General features: G+C 36.9%; 1 protein-coding gene across 1 annotated transcript in view; it reads right to left on the bottom strand.

Annotated features, from left to right (window-relative positions):
- Nucleotides 1-812: 812 nt before the first annotated feature.
- LOC107297598 (glutamyl aminopeptidase) overlaps nucleotides 813-23,019 on the bottom strand; it is a 39,584-nt gene continuing 17,377 nt past the window's right edge. The window contains exons 6-15 of the mRNA XM_015826959.1: nucleotides 21,736-21,849; nucleotides 18,076-18,210; nucleotides 15,957-16,022; nucleotides 11,484-11,549; nucleotides 10,758-10,909; nucleotides 9,686-9,765; nucleotides 3,943-4,082; nucleotides 3,779-3,834; nucleotides 2,930-3,080; nucleotides 813-890 (exon numbers count right to left, since the gene is read on the bottom strand). Of these exons, the coding sequence (XP_015682445.1) occupies nucleotides 813-890; nucleotides 2,930-3,080; nucleotides 3,779-3,834; nucleotides 3,943-4,082; nucleotides 9,686-9,765; nucleotides 10,758-10,909; nucleotides 11,484-11,549; nucleotides 15,957-16,022; nucleotides 18,076-18,210; nucleotides 21,736-21,849 (1,038 nt within the window). The remainder of the gene's footprint in view (nucleotides 891-2,929; nucleotides 3,081-3,778; nucleotides 3,835-3,942; nucleotides 4,083-9,685; nucleotides 9,766-10,757; nucleotides 10,910-11,483; nucleotides 11,550-15,956; nucleotides 16,023-18,075; nucleotides 18,211-21,735; nucleotides 21,850-23,019) is intronic.

The following is a 23,019-nucleotide window of genomic DNA, read 5'->3' as shown; positions in this document are numbered from 1 at the left end:
AGAAGCCAATAGAGGCACTCCAAGCTTTCAACGGAAAGCTTCAAAAATCTAATATTTGCTATGTGATTCATTTGATCACGCAGATACTTTAGAAAACGAACAAAACATTTATCATATAAAGGAACTTTTGACACTGGAGGATATTGATTTGATTATCATATCATATTCCTTCTAGAAAAATGCTAGATTACTGCATGCCCTATCATATTGTCCCAGGGTGGATCAAACACCATGGGAGGCAGGTTTGGGTCAATGTTGATGGTGAAATTAAGAGTGATTCTAGATGGAAGTTTGATAAAAAATATCAGTCAAAGATAATTGTACAGTTACACCAATTATGCCACACTCTTTTTACAGCGAAAAGATATGGAAACAATACTAGAAAACACAAGAATGAAAGAATGAAAGAAACAATATCCAAACAGGACAGGGTAATTTCACATTTTTAAAAAAAAATAAATAGTGCTCTTTATCTGGGAGCAGTAAGCTTTAAGACTATCTTCAAACCTTCCCCCTCACATTCCTTCTCTCTGTCTCATGCATACACAGATTAAAAAACTGATTAGTACAGCTGTTTAGTTTTTTTTTTCTGTTTAACAACCAACAAGGGTGGCTGTCTTCCTCTAACATAAATAGGTTGATTAAATCTCATTATGCACAAGATTTCATTTGTCTGTAACTTTGATCCTACAAATAAAGGAAGGGCTGATAAACATCACTGGAGTGGGACATCTAAGGGTCATTTGAAAGATAATACTCCAAATACAATGCTCAAAAGCAAGTTTGTATATAAGGTAGTTGAAACAAATGCTTCACCTTTTGATATGGTCCTCATCATTCTCCCATTTCAGTTCACTTGCAATGGGCTTGACCAGGCTACCAAAATATCTCTGAAAACAGAAGCAATAAGTGGTTCATGTTGGAATCTCTACGTAGCATTCAGATTTAAATAGTCTAATTACATTCAGGAAATCTCTCGGGGGTCGTCAGCATTAAGCAGAACATCAGCAATAAACAGTTGATTGTTACTTCTATACCAGCCATCAACATTAAGTATTGTCTACAGTATATTAGATATTAGGAATTTGTTTCTAATGGAAATGGATGAGTTTCCGTTATCACTATGGCAGTTCATAAAAAATAAGCATTTTTTTGAATATATCAGAATGAGTATGGTTAAAATATGTTATGAGGCCATAAAACCAGAGACTTTGCATTAAGTGGACCTTTGATAGTGACTGGAAAGTCACTAGAAGAGGTCAGGAGTCAGGAAACAAAGCAAGCCATTCTTTATCCTGCTGTCATTGTGTCTAGCCAGATAGCCTTCCCACTGTATACGTTTCAACTGCACTATTGTCACAAATGCCTGCATTCTGTTGGGTAAACAACATTGTTCCAATGAAATAGTACAAGATTGCTGTTTCCTTGTGAGGAGCTGATATGAAATCTCTCTAACAACAGGTTATTTATATGTGTGAATGACCCTTGTATCGCAGAAAACGCAAAGCTCTAGAATTCCCAAAACTTACGGTACAGGTAATTAACTCATTCTTAAGTCTAAAATTACAGAATAGCATATAAATTTTTATATTCTCCACAAACTAGCTTAGGTTTTTTCCAAGAAAATATTCTTCCTTCCTTCCTTCCTTCCTTCCTTCCTCCTTCCCTTCCTCCTTCCCTCCCCCCCTCCCTTCCCCTCCCCCCTCCCTCCTTCCTGTAAAATTATTCCTAATCCAGTTGAGTAGCTTCCTTGTATTTATGCTTTAAAATACCAGGACCATTAATTTATTATTTTTTTTAAAAAAAGGGAGATCCTACCGTCTTCTTTCTCCATTTCTATCATGATCACCAATATCACCCATTTCTGAGAGCTTTTGTAGAAATATTAATGCAAATTTGAAATTTCTTGATACAAAACAATTTATAAATCGGCCACCTGTTCTTGCTCTGCCCCAGATTATATCCACATACAGGCACATAATTCGAAAAGCAAGCAAATTCTCTTCCTCCTTTTTCCTGCTGAAGAAGAGCTGTCCAAAGGTCTTCAGAACTCAAAAGCTTTCATGCTGTTTTGTGACTTTGATGTGGTGTGATACAAGTCTTTTTTTTTCATGGGGCTTATGGATATGAAGGGGAAATGATAGTGGTGGGGAGTGAGACTAACACCCAGGCAACATAAAGCTAACCTTGCTTCCCTGCCTTTCACATTACAAGTATCCACACTCCACAATTACCTAGCCCAGTGATGGCGAACCTTTTAGAGACCAAGTGCCCAAACTGCAGCCCAAAACCCACTTATGCATTGTTGGGTGCCGGGTGGGTGTGGCCCATTGGGTGGGTGTGGCCCATTGGGTGGGCATGGCTACGGTGGTAACGGCAGACTGGGTGGGACTAAAAAATTCAATCAATCAATTCCAACTTTGCAAGATCTTTTTTTTCCCCACGAGAAGTTGAAATTGACTGATTGATTGAACTTTTTTTTTTTTGCACACGGCGGCGGAGGCCTAAAGTGAAAAGGTTTTATAAAACCCAGCTGATGGTCTAGGACTGGGGTGACGGAGGGCTCTGAGTGCCACCTCTGGCACCCGTGCCATAGATTCGCCACCACTGACCTAGCCATTCATAAGAGAGAAAAACTGGTGGGCTTAGGAGGGACGTCTAGATTGGTATAAGTACTACAAACACTTCTAAAATTTGATAAATTGGGGTCAGGTAGACCTTCTGAACAGGAACCTTCCATAGAGTGACACTTTACTTAACTTGTAATATACATTTCAGAAATGCAATAGTACTCATTTTTGAAAAAAAAATGACTCCAGATTGATAAAGTCAGTTTTTCAGCGTTATACTGCAGAAGGCAAATGAACGTGAGGACTAAGAGACTTTATTGTTGTTTTCCTGGTATATTCAGTTTCATAGGGAACTTTACCTGAAATTTGGGGTAGAGTGCCTTATCATCTTCAACCATCTGTCCAATATAGGATACAGCTACTACAGCTCTTTGCCACGGAATATATTCTGTCTCGTTTTGCAGATATCTTGTAAGGTTTAATGCATCAGAATACTTCAGAAGTCCAGCTCTAAGGGGGGAAAGAAGAACATGGAATATGAAGAAACCTGTTAGGAATTAAATCCGATGGACTATCGCTTGTTTATTAATTAATTATTTAGTTGTTGTTATTTGTTAGTTGTTATTCTATCCATAAGCCAGCACATAGAGTTTGATGATCCAATCAGTTAAAATAAAATAGATTAAGAGCACTGCAATAACAATAAAATCACATGTAACTTATAATATTTACTATACATTTTGGTATGCTTGTATGGGAAGCAGCATCACAAAACTTTGAAGACCTGACTATTAATAGCATTCCAAATTGCAAATTCAGTAAGTACATACTTTCCAGATTCAATGATTCTAGAATTCATGGAGTATCTATACTGCAGAATCCAGTGATGAATGATGGCATCTGTTTTTTCAAAAAAAAAAAACCCAAACCCCAAAGCTTCTTGGGATGACAGTGAGAGAATAAAGCTCAAGGAATGAAAGGGCTAACTAGGACAACTTACTCTGCAGTAAGTTCCTCTGTGTTCATTGGATATTACCGCAAAGTAAATGTGCATAGGATTGCAACCTTAGCAACAAGAAAACGAATTGTAATATATTTGCAGGTGTCAGTTCACATATGTTTCTTGGGGTAATATTATGTTAAATAGCTAACTAGTAAGATAGCATCAAATAAACTGTGTACTTTATTAATTTAATTATAACACCTACCTGGCCAATGCAAAAGCATCATCTATAAAACCAGCACGATCAGCTAGATTAAAATTCTAAAAGGAGGGGGAAAAAAGAAGCAGTTGACATCAGATGGGTAAAATTAAAATACAGTGAATAATCATCTCTAAAACTGAACCAACGATTAATTTCAGCAGACTGACCTGATGGTCTTTCATCATAATATCAGCTAAAGTACGCCAGACTTGGGGTTCATAATTTACACGATAAAAACCAACATGATCTTTGTTTACTTTCAAGAAAGAATCGGGAGGAAGACCACTGGGTCGCGTAATAGTAATTCCTGTGGTGGTATCAACAACAAAAAAGTAGGGAATAAGTTATAAATGTATTACAGAGCCATGAAATATCTTTCCAAAAGACAAACATTAGGAAAAGCCAAAACTGATACAACACTGACTTTATTTAACAGGACTATTTTTAAAAAATGCAGATAAAGAGAGATACCCAGAGAGAATTATTACAGGGAGGAGTTGGCAATTCTCACCAGGATCTCAGCAAAAGTGGAAAAACTAAGATCCCCTTGCAATATGTCTCATAATTACAAGCCCCGGCTTATGCAGCCTTCTGCACGGTTCATTTCATATCTCATCTATTTTGAGTCTCTGGATGTGGGCAGCTGATCAACTCAATAGTGGAGACTTATGGGAGTTTCCTCAGAACTACTGGTTATTGTTTGTTCTCTAACATGTTTTTCAGCAGAACTGCACTGCAGTCATCTCCCTCCCTATTCCTTCTTTACCGTGTATAGCATTTAAACAGTGCCAAGAAAGAGTCCTTTCTTTAGACCAGGGGTAGGCAACCTTGGCTCTTTTATGACTCGTGGACTTCAACTCCCAGAATTCCTGAGCCAGCTATGCTGGCTCAGGAATTCTGGGAGTTGAAGTCCACGAGTCATAAAAGAGCCAAGGTTGCCTTCCCCTGCTTTAGACTGGGTTCACATAATATACTAGCCTAAATTAAAGAAGGCTTGGGTAGCTATTGTTCGTTATGAGAATTCAGCCGTTGTTTTTGCACGTTGTACAAGTTGAGCCATCCCTATTTAGGCATTGAATACCATATTGAATTAGACTAAAATGTGGCTGGAGAGAAAAGGGCTAAATTTTGATTCTTACTGTAGTACAGATAAACTGATAGTCTCTGACAGACATTTTAAAAAAAGGAAAACGAATGGCTGCTAAATTCATAGGGTACATAGTATCTAATTTGATCATGGTTTGCCTGATGTAGTCTATTCTAAAAAAGAATAACAACAGAATGCATTCACTTTAAGCTAGAAAGTCTGTAATTCATTCACAAATCAATATGATGGTGCATCAGTAATTTCTGAGTTTCAGATTAGCCATCTTTGTGGCCGATAATCAGAGATTATTTTGCAACATCTACTGCAGAGACCAAATTGGACTAAAAATTTGAGCACAAGCGTGCACAGATAGGGTGGAATCTATTGTATCAGGGGAAGGGAAGAGAATTACACCCCTGAATCAATCAACTTGGGATGGAGAAACAAGGTGCAACCACCTATCTATGCAAAGCAGTCTTTCTTGACCTGCACGTTTCACACTGCATAGAATGCAAAGAAAGATTCTTCCTCTTTCTCTCCACCAGAGACGCATTTGAGTGGATAGAGATGAGCTATCCAGTTTGTGATGTGGGTAATAGTGGTTGTTTTCCACCAAGTAGATATGAAAACAATTTTTTTTATATTTATGTTTATTATTGTATAATAGAGTTAAAGTATGTTAATATTTGATTGTATAAAAATGTATATAACATATAAATTATAATACATAAATAAGAATAATAAAAAATCTAATCAAAAGCTATATAATAATTATTCATTTCATACTTTCTCTGAATATTATCTATCCATCTTCTCCAAACCAAAATAAATTTCTCTTGAGTTTGATCTTTCAAATATGAGGAAATCTTGGCCATTTCTACAAAATACGACACCTTCAGTCTCCAGTCATCCATAGTAGGTAATACATCCTTCTTCCAATTTTGAGCAACCAATAATATTGCTGCTGTTATACAGTACAACATCAGATTCATTTCTTTAAGATCCAAATTTTCCATAATACCCAATAAAAATAATTGCGGTGTAAATTTTATCTTTTTCTTAAAAATCTGTTGGATGTTCCACCAGAAAACAATTGTGCCTTTTTTCTCACATTCCCATATTCACCATATTGTGAAGTATGCGGATGATACAACAGTAGTGGGCCTTATTCAAGATGACAATGAGGGTGCTTACCGCAAGGAGGTTGAGGGTTTGGTGAACGGGTGTAAGGAAAACAGCCTAGTTTAAACATTGATCAAACCAAAGAGATTGTCAATTTCAGAAAAGACAGGCATAGCCACACTCCTCTGTGCATTAATGATTCACCTGAGGAGATGGTTACCAACATCAAATTCCTGGTGTGCAGATAATGAATAGGTTGGCTTGGTCGCTCAACAGTGAGACACTGGTGAAGCGGGCACAGCAGCGCCTGCATTTTCTGCGTCACATGAGAAAAGCATATCTTCCTTCTTCCATCCTTACCACTTTCTACAGAGGGACCATCGAGAGCATCCTGTCATACAGTATCACAGTCTGATTTGGAAGCATCACTGCTTCAGTCAGGAAGGCAGTGCAGAGAGTGGTAAGGATGGGTGAAAAGATTATTGGCAGTTCCCTCCCTTCCATCCAGGACATAGCACATAAGCATTGCTTGAGCAGGGTCTGCAAGACTGTCTGGGACACTACACATCCTCTTCACAAACTGTTTTCCTTGTTACCTTTTGGGAGGAGGCTCCGTGGAATTCAGAGCAGAACATCCAGATTCAGTCACAGTTTTGTTCCATACAGTATTAATCTTGTGAACTCTAAAGCTTCCTCTTTCCATTATGGACAGTGATTAATATTTATATGTTACTTATATGTAAGGCTGTAGGTCTATGCATATGTTGTACATAGTATGTTTAAATGTGGATTATGTATGTGTATACTTTGAGAGCAAGCAACTAAATTTCATTTTTAATGTGTGCCACTGTGCCACAGTAAAAAATGACAATAAAGGTTATCTGTCTGTCTGTCTGTCTGTTTATCTATCTATCTATCTATCTATCTATCTATCTATCTATCTATCTATCTATCTATTTATCTATCTATCTAAAAGCAAAGTCAGAACTATAGATAAAATCAAACAGTAAAAGCAATAAATAAATGTTTTTGCAGTAGGATTTCTGAAACAGCTATAAAGAGATAAATGAGCACTGTAAGCATGTTGTTATGCCAGCCTGCATTCCTAGCTTGCCAGACTGAGAATACACATTTCCCATGTTAAGCAGAATCAGCATTGGGAGAGGTATGCTTTCTGTCACATAGATGCCCCAATTTCTCTCCCTTTGCTACATTTAGCAGGATTTGAATCCGTAAGAAAGAAGAAGAAGAAGAAGAAGAAGAAGAAGAAGAAGAAGAAGAAGAAGAAGAAGAAGAAGAAGAAGAAGAAGAAGAAGAAGAAGAAGAAGAAGAAGAAGAAGAAGAAGAAGAAGAAGAAGAAGAAGAAGAAGAAGAAGAAGAAGAAGAAGAAGAAGAAGAAGAAGAAGAAGAAGAAGAAGAAGAAGAAGAAGAAGNAGCTTCATCTGAGCAGGGAAAAATAGGAGCGAACCATAACAGTTGCAGGAATTGAGTATGACCAGTCTAGAGAAAAGAAGGACTACGGGTGACATGATAGCAATATTCCAGTATTTGAAGGGTTACCACAAAGAAGAGGGGGTTAACTTATTGTCCAAAGCACCAGAAGGCAAGACAAGAAACAACAGATAAAAACTAATCAAGGAGAGAAGCAACCAGGAATGAAGGAGAAACTTCCTAACAGTGAGGACAATTAACCAGTGGAACAATTTGCCTTCAGAAGTTGTGGGTGCTTCATCACTGGAGGTTTTTAAAAAGAGACTGGACAGTCACTTGTTTGAAATGGTATAGGGTCTCCTGCTTGAGCAGGGGGTTGGACTAGAAGACCTCCAAGGTATCTTCCTACTCTATTCTGATTGATTGATTGATTGATTGATAATTGTAGCCACCTGGAGACACTTACGGGTGAGTAATTTCAAGACAGAAAGACAGACAGCAGACATATGAAGGAAAAAAAGGAAAGAAAAGATGAAGGAAAGAAGAAAGAAAGAAAGAGAAAGAAAGAAAGAAAGAAAGAAAGAAAGAAAGAAAGAAAGAAAGAAAGAAAGAAAGAAAGAAAGAAAGAAAGAAAGAAAGAAAGAAAGAATACCTCCCATAGCTCTAATAAATGGCTTGAATTATCCCCCAAAATATCAAGGGTGATCCAGGGAAAAGCAGAGCAGTTTGTTTATGCAGAAATAGATAATTTTTTTACCCAGAAAATCTGCATTAACCAATTTTATTTTGTTGTGTATATTAGATTAATTTTTCATCTTTTTTGCTTTGGGCTCAGTCCAAATGTGGATTAGGATATACGTTTCCCAGCTACACATTTTGAATAAAGTTGATGAACATGACTTTATTTTCCGTATTAAATTTAGAACAGTGCAAGATTGATCTGAGTATTAAACTAGCATTTTGTAACAGACCAGCGCCATCTTGTGGTGTTACTGGAACATGCATCTTGTTTTGTAACGTTTCCTCCCCCCCCCCCCGCATTTAAGCATTTTGGAAGTTATCTGTTTTATCAAGCCGTTTCTCCCTTTCCCTTCTTTAAGAGACAATAGTGTTAATATTTTAAGTATAAATAGGTTTTGTATTTGATCGTTTTACTTTTTAATAAAAACTGATTTTGTTTACTTTTGTAAGAACCAGCAATGTAGGCCCTATCTGAATCAAAGACTCTAATTGGGGAAAAACACCAAGCAAGGTGCTTCATGGAAAATCAATAGTCACAGCAGCAACTCCCCAAAGCAAAAAGTTGGTTGTGTAGTCCCAGAGGTCTGCAGCCCTTTACCTTTTGGGGCCAGACACCATTATAATGTGACTTTTCTCATATAACCTTGTTGCATAAAGAATAATAATAAACAAGCAACCAAGTAGCCTAGATCCAAGCCATACAGGATCTTAAGGGTTATAAGCAGAGCTTTGTAATCCTTCCATAAATAAATGATAAATTGATATAGTATTTCTTGCACTATTTGGAGACTAGCATGCCTGCTAAGTTCTGTATTCCATATTCAGGACAATTGTGCTGTTCTGTATTCACTGAAAATTTCAAACTAGACACATAATAAGTCCTATATAAGGCATATTACATTATTAAGAAATGGTCAACTCTACCAAGAATAATGAAGGAGCCAACTGAAGCCATAAGCCAGGATGGACAATGATTACGGTGACTAGCTTCGATAGTCCTTCATTATGCGTAAGATGAGGCCCCCCTGCTCCTTTGCTTTTTGGAGTGACTTGCTACCTTAACTGGTTATCCTGTATGTTGCTCTGATGGGGTCCTCAAAGCAATTCATTGAGAGATGAATAAGGTAATTTGCCTGCACAGACAGCTATCAATAATATCTCAAAAATTTTCTATCAAAGATTTTAAAGGCTTGTAGAGTTGGGACATTGCTATCACCTGAGAAGGAGCTGTGAAAAGAACAATCATTCCTCTTCGTAATTCAGATGGTGAATTCTTTTGGGCCACCTTGCTCTTTCAAAAGAAACTCCTATTAAGTCAATGCCGTTTACTCTGTTTTGTATAGGCTTGGAAACTAAGCTGGATTTGGCCTGGTTATACCTAAATGGGACCTCACCAAGGAATTCCACCCTATAGGAGAGACTGGAATTTGAGAAAACAGTTCAAAGGAAAGCAATGACAAACCACCTTGGTATGTGATTCAAAGAAATATTTACTTTGTGAATAGTTACTATCCATTAGCTCCGATTACCTGCTAAATCTGATTTATTGTAGAATGTTATACTTGATGTATTCCCCTCTTCCCATTTCACTGGAATATTCCACTTGTAACTGAAAATTCAGAAAGGCATATTTTTAAGAATTGTTATAATGAATCATGCCACCATTTTTTATATACTATAAAAACATCTGTGGTCTTGCTGGTTAGAATATTTACTTCAATATAACCGTTTTTCACCCTTAGGACCATTGCTGCATCCCCATGGTCACGTGATCAAAATTTGGACGCTTGGCAACTGACTCATATTTATGACGTTTGCAGGGTCCCGGGGTCACGTGATCACCTTCTGTAGCCTTCCGTCAACCAAAGTCATTGAGGAAGCCAGACTGACTTTCCAATTGTGTTACTAACTTAACAACTGTAGTGATTCACTTAACAACTGTGGCCAGAAAAGTCGTAAATGGGGCAAAAGTCACTTAACAACTGTCTCGCTTAGCAACAGAAATTTTGGGCTCGATTGTGGTTGTAAGTCGAGGACTACCTGCATATTCAGGTTCAGCTATAGAAATTAGCAACAGTTCCAGCAATGTTGGAGGCTGCCTTTACTGTGCTAACCTGTCTGCCCATCAAATTCAGTTTTATTTAAACTGACTTGGCAGCTGTTTTCCTTTAGGGACCTTCAGAACGCAAACATATACTCTGTCATTGGGGAATGAATAAATCCCCAGCAAAGCAGTGACTAATCAAGTTACTGAAATTAATGAGTGCATTGATCAATTTCACTGACTGTGAACCAAATCATGGTTGATTTGGGAGATAAATAGTTTTGCTGCAATTAAATAAGGCAAAGATTGGCAACATGTTCTGAAGATGTTGGGCTCCAAATTCCATTAATTCCAGTTACCCGTTAGCATAAAAATAGAAGTTACACCACAGCTACATCAGAAGCTTCATAGGTTCTCCAGTCCTAATATAAGAATCAACTAAACGATTTTATTATACAGTATCAGTTATCTATGTGAAAAGAACATGGTGAAGATCATTGAGAAAACAAATTTCCCCAGTCTAGCAATATCATATCAAACTGTTAGACAGAAGATACCTAAATTGAGAAGATGGCTTGGAGGGATCTGCTTTGGGATCCAATAGAAAACGTTGCTGTGTGACTGTTGAGTTTAAAGCAACTTTCAGCACAGGATAACCCATCTGCCTGGTCCATGTGTCCATCACGTCTCTGACAGGCTTCCCACTTACCTAAAAACAACAATAGACGGTCATGCTGGGAGACTCTTCCACATCAAAAGTAGAGATTATAACAATTTTCCTGGAGGTTTTTGAGCAATTCATTTATTTGCGACAAACTGATATTAAATTGTAGCTGGCGTTTTGGTGGCACATCGTGTGCTAATGCACATTTTTCTTTCTTTTGTTTGGCTTCTCAGAGTATTTTTAAGATAATCATTTGGTCCTCCAATCAAACTTTGTATTTGTTAGTACCCCAATATAATGGTTATAACATAATTGAGGCTCAATCTTTGGTACTTTTTCTTTGAATCTTGCTTTGCTATTTCAGTTTGTTTACTTTACAAATCTACCCAGAGATTTTTGGCAGTTGGAAGAGAAGTGCACCCAAAAAAGCTGCAAATTGCTATTAGACTCATTAATTCATAGTTCTTTAATTCATTGGTGCTCTTCTTGTCTTTTCCTAATTGTGCCGCCACAACAACATGAAAAGCATGATTAGTGCTAAAATATTATTTCTTCTCTGATGCAAGCTCAGATGCTATTGGTGAAAAGTGTGAACTTACTGGGGATAAAGCAAACATACCTCTTCCATTGCTTGCCAGAAATCATCTGTTTTTGCATTGTTAAAATAATGGTCTTTTAGGTATTTCTGTGGGAGAAGAGAAAATTATTACGTAGGGTTGCAAATTCTGAACATTAGCATTTCCCGTAACAAGTTATATTGATTGCTATCAGAACATCTTTCTTTAACTTGTCATCCTCCAGATCACTCTTTGATCATGGTGCATGGCTTGGTACAGCGTACAACCTCTATACAAGTACACAGATAAAGCACATCACAGAGGCAGCCAAATAAGTGGCTAGTGTTCAATTGTTTTCTAAACAATTCCAGTTGTGACTTTAAAGCTTCAGGGCAATTAATCCTATCTAAAACACCAAAGAAGATTCAGAGGGCTGTAAGTCTCCACTCTGATATATAGGATATGGGTGTACAATGTTGAGTTTTTAAGCATCCAGTTTACAGGATGCGAAATAAATAATTTACAATTATATATTTTTTTTCATAAAAGTTCTCAAGATGAAAAAAAAGCCCTGAATTAAAAAAAATGTCCTTGGTTTAACATAGTTAGAAATGCAACTTTCATGGACCTTAATTGTTTCTCCAAGTGAAAGGTATTTAGGTAAAGTGGATTGCTCTCATAATACTCTGCTTCACCTTCTATTTCAATTATTCAAGAACACAGATCTTAAAATAAGTCCCTCATCCATTAAACAAGACAGGAATTTATAATCTAAGCACACTACGTAGGTAAACAAACAAACAAACAAAAAAGAACACAACTAGAATTCTCTTTCGTTCTTTCTCATCTCTTTGCCCTAATGAACAGCCCAATACGTTTGTCAGGCTAAAAACTGCTGAGTCTCAATGTCACTGCTGGATAAAGAATAGATTTGTCCTTTCAAAAGCATTGAAACTTGCTTTCAGGGACCAATGAGCAGATCCTGCAGACATGCAAGATTCGGAGTGTGGATTTTATTGTCAGAGAACAGCTGTGTTTTTGCTGAATTGTCTTTTAAGTGTTCTCTGCCTCCTCTCTACACACAACACCCCCCTGCCCAGCACTTTTGTTTCTAACTTATTTTTTCCTCTTCTTGTTGAATTTCTACCTGAGGTCAGCTTTTAAACAAAAGAGGTGAGCTTGACAAGAATTGTGCATGGAAATAACTTCTGCTGAATGGGATGCTCTTTATGGCTGTACTATGCCTACTAAAAAATATAAAGGTTGATTAAAGGTACGTATATTTATCATGTGGCAGTTTTTACCAACAGGGCCACAGGTCATAAGACTCTGCTGGGTGGCAAAGAAGATTCTATCACTATAGATAATCCTAGACTTACAACAGCTTGTTTAGTGACTGTTCAAAGTTATAACACCACTGAAAAAAGTGACATGACTATTTTTTGCATTTACAACTGCTGCAGCATCTCTGTAGTCACGTGATCAAAATTGAGATGCTTGGCAACTGGTTCATGTTTATGACGATCGCATTGTCCCAGGGTCATGTGATCCCCTTTTGTGACCTTCTGATAAGCAAAGTCAATGGGGAAGCCAGATTCACTTAGCGACTGTGTTACTAACCTAACAACTACAGTGATTCGCTTAACAACTAAGGTCATAAAACGGGGCAAAACTCACTTAACAAATGTCTCACTTAGCAACTGAAATTTTGGACTCAGTTGTGGTCGTAAGTTGAGGATGACCTGTATTTCTGCTTCAGGTAAATAACTGAGTTCAAGAAAGTCAGTAAAACCTTCCTCCTCTTTTGTCTGTAGAGATTCTCAATCCTCCATCAGGGGTAGTCAACCTTGGCTCTTTTATGACTCGTGGACTTCAACTCCCAGAATTCCTGAGCCAGCACAGCTGGCTCAGGAATTCTGGGAGTTGAAGTCCACGAGTCATAAAAGAGCCAAGGTTGATTACCCCTGCTCCAGGTTGTCCCAAAGGTACTTTTTTTCAAAAGGCAACTGGACTTTCTTGGGTTTTTTTCCCTTTGAAAACATTTTGCTTCTCATCCAAGACGCTTATTCAGTTCTTCTAGGTTCAGCTCTAAACCAATAAAAGTCCAGTGGCCTTTTGAAAAAATGAACCTTTGGGACAAGGTTCTCTTCACTTTGTGGGGGGGATGGAGGACATGGCTCCTCCAATACGTCCCGTAGAGACATGAAGTATGCTAGACTGGATAAGACACTATCTTGGTCATGCTGTGATTGAAAGTTGTAATGGCTGTGCTCTGAATGGTCATTGCTGAGACTGATAGTTATAATTCAAAAGGATATACTGTATTTCTCTTTGTCAGAGCTCATATGGTTTAATGGATAAGATGATAAAACTAGAGAACAAATAGCAAAATTCAAGTCCCTCTCAGCCCTAGAAGCTCATCAAAATTTTTGGGTTAGTCACCGTTCCTCAGCCTACCCTATCTTGAAAGGTGTGGAGGATGTTGTGGGAAAAACTGGAGCAGTTGGATTGCTTCCCATGGAAATCTACCATGGGCACAGTTTCTAGAAATGTGTTCATAGCAGCAACGTGGAAGTTGAAGTGTGTGTGTGTGTACACACATACACACACACACACATATCTACACACACATATACATATACATATACATATACATATACATATACATATACATATACATATACATATACATATACATATACACACACATATGCATATACACATACACATACACATACACATACACATACACATACACATACACATACACATGCATATGCATATACATATACCTATACATATACATATACATGCATTTGACCTGATTTACATGCCAGCAGGAAAATAGAGGCTGTGCAGGAAAAAACATGCACAGCTCTGTGTAGTCTCAAGCTCTTTTCATTTTAGACATAGTTGATATATTCCAGAAATTATCTCTTGGTCTGATACTTTAGAAGTATGGCTTGATAAATCATGTTTTTCTTGGCTCTTCCTACACATTTGAATGTGCTGCATTAGAACAATAGATGGCACTGTTTGTCTCACTCACACTTTGACGCTTTCATGAAGTTAGTTTACACGATTATTCCTAGCTTGAATCAAAGTACAGATCAAATATGCAACCAACTGCAACTTGATCAAGTGCAGAAGGTAGAGAACTGCTTGCACAATCATTATTCCTCAACTAGCAATTATGACAATATTATTGTGGGCTCTGAAACCTTAACTACTTTGATCTCAATTCCATCTCTACCAAACTGATGCTCTTCTATAAGGTAGGCAGCATGTGGTAGCCTGATGTGTGTTTTTTCTTTTAAACAATTTTTTATTCAATTAGTACTCATATATATATATATATATTCAGGGTGGAAACATAGCAGACTAACACATATCCATGAATAGTGGGGATCATGCAGAGAAAAAAGTTTTTCACGAGGATTAGGGGTTTATAGTTATGTTGGAAAGGGAGAAGAGTAATAACTGATGTAATGAAGGCCAGAAGTCACTTCTTTAATTATCTTTTTTCTTTGTTTTCTTTAACTGTATTGTTTCTTGCACTTTTTCTTTTTCTCTTATTCCTTCTTTTATGTATTTCTCATTTTTTCTACTTAATTAAAATTTTTCAATATGAATTATTTTAAAAAGAGATAAGGATGAACAGCCAGCTAAGAAATCATGGAATGAAGACAAGTCCCTGACCATGGTGGAATGAAGAACTGGCAAGTAAACCAAAATTAAGTAAGATAATTTTTCTATATTGAATTTACAAAAAAGGTTCGTCAAAATTTTGAAGGACAAAGGGAGAATGAAATCACATTCTAGAACAGGGGTGTCAAACTGCTGGCCCGCGGGCCGGATGCGTCACAAGGAAACTGTGCCTACCCCATTGCCGGCAATGGGGAAAAAGTTCTGATATGTCGCATGACGTCATGTGATGTCACGAGTTTGACATGTCTGTTCTAGAACATTATTTGAAAAAACTAAAGGTCAAGATTCTTACAAATAAAAAGGAAGGAATATAAAGGTTAAAATAGATTTGTTGTCAATTCTGGTATCCCTTGATAAACTTTTGCTCACATTTGGATTGAAATTATGAGGCTTTATTTGATTATCAATAAGAGATGGGATAAGAGAAGAATAGATCATTAGTTGTATTTTAAGAGTGATAAATTACTAAAATTGTTTATACTTGGGATTACGAGGAAACTCATTTCTTTATTCATTTTTCTTTTCTGCACCTTCTATTTCTTCTTTTTTCTTTGTTGCATTAGTTGTATTTTAATTACAATTTTTAATAAAATTATTATTTAAAAAAAGAATTCTGGGTCCTTTAATCCAAACTTAAATGAAAGGCACTAGGTTAGGGAAGATTATCCCAATTCCTAATTCAAACCCAATCCTCAAAATCTGTTAATTCACAACTAAAATCCAATAATTTATTCCAGAGAAATATGTAGCCCAATAATTACTCCCAGGGAAATATATACAGCTTAAATTATTAATAATTTGGGGTTTAATTTCATCAGAACTTATACCTGGCATCCAGCTCTGAAGTTATCTGGTGAGATCCAGTCTTCAAGCATTCTGAGAATTGACGCTCCCTAGATAGAGAGATTTGATAATATTGATAAATAGTACTCCATATACCATATTCAAGGTGTTCAAAAAAACCAAATGAACAAGCAAACTGTGTCAGTCTGCCTGAATAATACACACTGATGATGTATATTCTATTTCTGTGCAATCGAGAAACGCAAACATAGTATTAGTTACTCTTTGCATTGTGTAAACTCCCTGTCTGAGACTAAATATAACCAAGAATTAGCCAAACTTTCCTAGCCATTTGTTGAAATCTTAATATAACTACTTGTCTTTATACTAGTAGATATAATATAAAAGTATTCAGCCCCAAATTGCTCAATTCAAGCTCTTTTTGGGTTTTTGTAGGTTCACATTGATTCTTTTACATGTTGGGGAATATTGACCCAAAAAGCCCATGGTCTGTTGAAGTTTTGTAGTTTCCAGACTTCACTAGATAGGTGCCAATAAAAGGCAGCACACACACATAGTTTTGCTCAGAATGATTTTAACAGTTACTTATGAATATTAATACTGTGATGAAGATTGCTTCAACTTTGACTTCAGTTCTAAGGAGAACATTTTAATGCAATTCTCACTGATGGACAGAATTATTCTAAACAAGTGAGCATATGTCTGTGTACAGATTAATGTCTTGTCTTTCACTGGTACAATGATCTTCCCAGATGTCTACAAGTTCCTTGACTTCCCACATCTCAATTAAACCTCAGATAAGGGTATTGTGAGGATCATCCTTCTGTGGAGCTTTAGAAGATTGGGAAGTGGGGACAGCCAAGGAAATTTCAGGATCACAGAAATACGTGGAACAGAAAATAATAGAAATACCTTTCTTGATACCTTATAACCATTCAGTAAGTACAAGCACCACAAAAGGAAACTAAAACACACCCTAAGAAAGAGGGACAGAAAATCAGAAACGGGAAGAAAACATCTGGAAAATTGAGGATTTATTGGCGTAAAGTGAAGATATTTTCTGATAAACATGAGCCAGCTCCATTTGGCATGCTGATTCATGTCATTTGTGCCAACTTACACATTTATTACGGTCAGTGGCTTTGTTTTCCCATTCCCATTCCAACTTGAAGCAATCCAGTGAGAAAAGTGTCAGAGTTCAGTAGCAAATAACATGCTTTGCATATTGATGGTCCCAAGTTCAATCACTGGCACTGCCAAGTTAGAGATTCTGGAGATCTGCTAATAATCAAACTAGACAACACTGACAGAAGTAGAGTAACACTCTGATTTGATACAAGACAACTTCCTAATTTACAAATAGATTGCAAACAACTTTGTTTGCCACAATTCAATCCAGATGTGTGACTTCAGCCTTTAAAAATATATGTGGATGATCCAGCTAACACAACTGGTGATTCGTGCCTGGTCATGAGTAAAGCTTATATGATTTGAACCAGAACAAAACCACTGTGCAAGCAAAGTATCATCTTAGTATCATTCATTTTTGATGCACTATAGAGAAACCCAGAGTACCCTATAAAAGAATCAACAGGTAGGAACAATATACACAAGTCTTTGTACACCAGTACAAAGATAATGATTAATTTATTTAATCTTAACCATTTCCGGTGTGCCACTTCATATAATATATATTGACTTAGGCGACTATGCTCTTGCAAACCACTAACTGATGAAAATTACATTGCAGGATATCACAATTATGTAATTATCACCCCAAATACTTTATAAACAGTTTCAGTATAATAACTGAAAAAATAGTTGCATTTACAACTATCACCACATCCACATGGTCATGTGATCAAAATTTGAGGCTTGGTAACCAGAAATTCTGGTCTCAATTGTGGTTGCAAGTTGAAAGACTACTTGTATTGTGTTCCTCTACTATTTAAGGAAATCAAGTTCTCCATCTCTCCTGCCTCTGAGCTGTAACACCACATAGTGCAGATATACACATATATGGAAATGTAAAATATAATCCCACAAGATTCATCTCCTGGATTTTCCCCCAAGATGAAAAAAACAGTTCAAAGATGTTTAACTTCTTTTCTCCCAATTATATGGGGAAACGTAAGCTCTTACTTTGCTGTAGGATATGCCATCAAATACAGATGTTATTTCATCAGGAGAAGACACATCCACCGTAATAGGGTGAGATGAAACCAAAGAATCATCCTTCAGCACTGGCAGTAGGTCATCAATTAAAATTTGATCCAACTGTGGAGAAGAAAGAGTTGGGTGGAAAAATGTTATTATTACCCCAAATGATTTACTTAATTAGCTAAAAGCAGGCTAATACATGAAAAATGATTAGCATAAATAAAATCATGCCAATTGTCAATCTAATCTATCATAGGATAAAAGAAGTTTTGGATTGATAGCTAATTAACAGGATAGAGAGCAAAGAAATAGTTACTGCAGCTCACTTTCTTGATTCTCTAGAATTTTACCTATTTTTTTTAATAAATATATCTATCATATGTATAATCAATACATATTATAAAACAACCAATATTTGGTCAAGCTGTTTTTCTACCATCAAGTTTGATAACTCAAGGAAGCTTCTAAATCAGGGGCATTCAACCTTAGCAACTTTAGGTCTTGTGGACTTCAACTCCAAAAATTCACCAACCAGAAGGGCTGGCTGGGGAATTCTGGAAGTTGAAGTCCACAAGCTTTAACATTGCTAAGGCTGGACATTCCAGTTATAAATTTCAGAGCTAAATAACTTGATGAAACCTATCCTGCTAAAAACAAAAATACTTCAGAGGCTGAACTCCTGTTAAAAAAGACAAAAACCTTCAGTTTATTTGGCAGCAATTCAAAAGTAGTTTGCCACTGTTTTTCCCCAGGATGTTTCATTTAGCCTACAGCCCTGAGATCTGAGTATCTTCTCAGTTAAGTATTAATTAAACCTTATGTTGCCTTGCTTTTGAACTCAAATAAGGTCAGCTAATAGCTATCTCCTGTTGAGCAGCAATACTTAATATTTAGCAGGTTATTTAAATTATTAGAAAGGAATGTTTCTATCAATATTTTAGAGCAGCCTTGATACTTTTAATTCTCAAAATTCCTTAGTAAGTATGGTCACTTATGAGACTTCTGAAGTCCATGTAATTCAGACATGTCAAACTCGTGACGTCACGTGACATTGCACAACATATTGGGAGAGTTTTGCCATTGCTGGCAATGGGTGGGCGTGGCTTCTGTATGACGCATCTGGCCCGTGGGCCGGCAGTTTGACACCCCTGATGTAGTTGGAGGACTATTATAGTCTATTGGGGAGGAGATCCAATTAAACTGATTTATAGATAAAATCCTATTCACAGGAATCTTCTCAACGAACTGTTGGCAACCTGCTTAGAGTTAGATAAGAATAAACAGCACTTAAGGGGGGGATGTTGGACTTAGTTCTCTTGTGACTATGTAGGAATTCTAGGCTGATCCCCCTTTTCACTCTGCAACTAGATCCTATTATCCCTTCTCCTACATTATTCTATAAAACAACAAATATCCAAGTCCATGCTGGAGATTCAACAAGTCGGTGAAAATGTCTGTTTCTTTAATCTTGGATGGACTACTTAGAAGAATAATCCTACTAAGTATTCCCTAATATAGGCTGATTTTCAACAATGATCAGTATTCTAAGATCAGCATTATACTACTGGTCTAAAAATTTTGGGAAATTATCAACCTCTAAGATAAAATGTGTTACAATTACATATTTTAATTAGATTAATTAGAAAATGGGTGAAAGAGGTGCTGGTTGGCTAAAGTTTTCAAGACATTTCACAATAAAGATTTATACACAGGTGAGTATATTTGCCTACAAAGGAGGGAGGTGTCTAATGATCATGATGCCTTGTAACTTCTCGACAGAGTATGGTAGAACAATGAAATTGTTTACACAGTTTCGAGGCATCTTGGCTTCTAAGGGAAAATATCACACAACTGTTCCTTGGAAATGTTAGAGAATGACACTTTTACAAGCCACCAGATGTAACTGTATGGTGCGTAGATCTGACCAAGACAAATGTACCATTGTGTATAAATTTATCTTCACTTTGAGAGTAAAGATTATTATCTAACTGTAATTTATTCCAAGGTACATTTGTCTTGGTCAGATCTACGCACCATACAGTTACATCTGGTGGCTTGTGAAAGTGTCATTCTCTAACATTTCCAAGGAACAGTTGTGTGATATTTTCCCTTAGAAGCCAAGATGCCTCGAAACTGTGTAAACAATGCAGATAACTTCTGCTACATTTGTGGCGCGGTTCCATTTGCATCTCAAAAGTGCAGTATGATGGCAGAGGTAAAAAAAAAAAGGTATACCACCTATATTTTGGATGCAAAATAGGGGATCAGGATAAGGGTTGGGCCCCTCATTATCATTGCATTACATGTGCAACTTATCTGCATTATTGGCTAAACAAGAAGAAAAAGTCCATGCCTTTTGCAGTCCCAATGGTGTTGAGGGAACCCACCAATCATGGTAGCGACTGCTATTTTTGCATGGTTCCCCCAATTGCAAAAGGGATCTCAAGAAAGAAGAAGTGGATTGTGGAATATCCAAGCATTCCATCCACATTGCATCCTGTACCCCATGGTGGGGACTTGCCAATTCCAGATCCACCAGAATCCTACTCTCTAGACTCAGATGATGATAAAGACGATGAGCAGAATGCAGCTGACCCGGGGCCGTCGAATCTTTAGCCCACCATACGCTCCTCCTGAACCACATCTAATTTCACAGAGTGAACTAAATGACCTGGTCAGGAATTTGGAATTGCCTAAGAGTAAGGCAGAGTTACTGGGCTCCAGATTACAACAGTGGAACCTCTTACAGAGTGATGGGGAGAGATTCCACCAAGATATTGCAAGCATGGAGAAAAGATACCAGGGGAAATGGAGTCCTTCCATACTTGCCGATTACTGCTGGAATCTCCCCAGGGATGATCCTACTGCCGTTCACAAGAGAAAAGCCAAAAAGCGCAGTTTAGATACCAAATAAAGATGGAGCCTTGTTGTTTAATCTGATGTTACAGCTTGTCAGTTTTTCATGCAAAAAGCATGAAAATGTTACATGAAAAACCAATAGATGAATGGAAAGTTAGTTTTTGGTATCAAAAAATAAATAAATTTATAATGATCAGTGAGCTACCATTCTCATTGTTATATCACACTTTGCAGAAAAAGTATGGAGCATACAGTAATCTCACTTTCCCCTCGTAATTTTGAATTATTTTGATGCAATTTTGACCTGAAGCCGTGTCTTGGAAACTGGAACCAATTAATACTCAGGACTTAATTTTCCTGTATTAGTGACCCAATTCTGGTAAACTTGAGCTACTTTCCTTTCTGAGGTTTTCTCCTTGTAGACCATTTAAAAAAGACTAGAAATCAGTGGTTGGGGAGCAGAACATGGGGCTTCAAAATTGATTTCAGGCAGCCCGTTGTATTTTTGGGAAACAAATTCAAACAAAGTGGAACAACTTGCCTCCAGAAGTTGTGAATGCTCCAACACTGGAAGTTTTTAAGAAGAGATTGGACAACCATTTCACTGAAATGCTATAGGGTTTCCTGCCTAAGCAGGGGGTTGGACTAGATGACCTCCAAGGTCCCTTCCAACTCCATTATTCTATTCTATTCTAACATAATTCTTGGGCTAAACTGTCCATAAACATGAGTAATACTTTCTTTGTTCATATTCTATAATTATACAAAGATAAGAATTCTTACCATTTGCCATTTTTCTTCTGTAGCATTTACACCCATAAACTCAAAGAAACTGGCAAATCCTTCGTTTAGCCATAAGTCATCCCACCAATCCATGGTCACAATATTTCCAAACCACTATAATAAGTAAAAAAAAAAAAAGCAACGAGCATTAGGAAAGGTGAATAGGAAGAGAAATGTATCATCCATAGCAGAGCTGTTTAGATATTGTGCAAGAGATTTTCTTAGTTTGATGGAAAATAACACAAAGGCAACACAAACCGCAGTTCAAAAATCCAGTTTTTTCCAACTTCAGTTTTGCATTTAGATGGGTAATAACTGAGAACTGGATATTCTTGGTGGCAAAATTCTATCATTTGAAATGAAAATTTCCTGCTTTCTCTTCTCAAATACCAACCTAAACCATTCTAACTTGCCCATATGTTGAGCAGGTATAATTATGGTGCTTTATTATTAAAGTTTTATGTTTTCCTGATTCCAACCAGTTTTGCTAAATGTTGACTGCATTTGCATAAATTTTTATCATATTGGGAATCAGCATAATCTCCTTCCATGTTCATGAACATCTTGTTTTAACTTAACTATAACTATAAGGAGCCCTAGGTTTTTTTCATTTCCATTTTCAATATATTTGGAGTATATATATTGTATAAGTATATATTGAAGATATATATTACCACTTGGCAGCTCTAGTTATAATAATGATTTGTCTGAAAAAACACAATCAGAACTCAAAGCAACTGAACTACTCAAGATATCGTCAGAACAGTTTGGGAAACTACGCCTTTTCAGTCATTTATTGACATCTCTATTTTACAAATTTTATTAATTTTCAAATAAACATATGGACAAATAATACAAATATGGTGCATATCATTAGAAAAACAAACACATAAAAAGGCCTACTCAGTAAGTATTCAGAAATAACCAGTGGTCCCCCCCCCTGCATCCACACTCCCTCAACCTTCCTACCTACTTCCCTCTTCCTTCCTCCCCCTCTTAACCACGACCTCTCCTCTTTCCTCCTTTCCAACTATCCTACACATCCCATCACCTTCTTTTCTACCACCTCGGATGCAGTTTAGGGGTACTAGCCAATCATCTCCTCTTCTTAAAGACAAACATTTACATTATATTTATAAATACACCAAATTTTATATAATTCTACCCCTTCATCCCCTTCCTCCCTCCCCCCGTCATTTATTGACATCTCAATTCAGCCTTTTTGAAATGCATTTTCATTTAAAAATGATAATTTTTAAAGGCTCATCTATTCCGTGGGGCTGG

This window comes from Protobothrops mucrosquamatus, unplaced genomic scaffold (assembly GCF_001527695.2).
Source record: "Protobothrops mucrosquamatus isolate PMUCROS unplaced genomic scaffold, P.Mucros_1.0 scaffold3408, whole genome shotgun sequence".
NCBI lineage: Eukaryota > Metazoa > Chordata > Lepidosauria > Squamata > Viperidae > Protobothrops > Protobothrops mucrosquamatus.
Note: the sequence above shows the minus strand (reverse complement) of the source record. Positions and strands in the feature narration are given on the sequence as shown.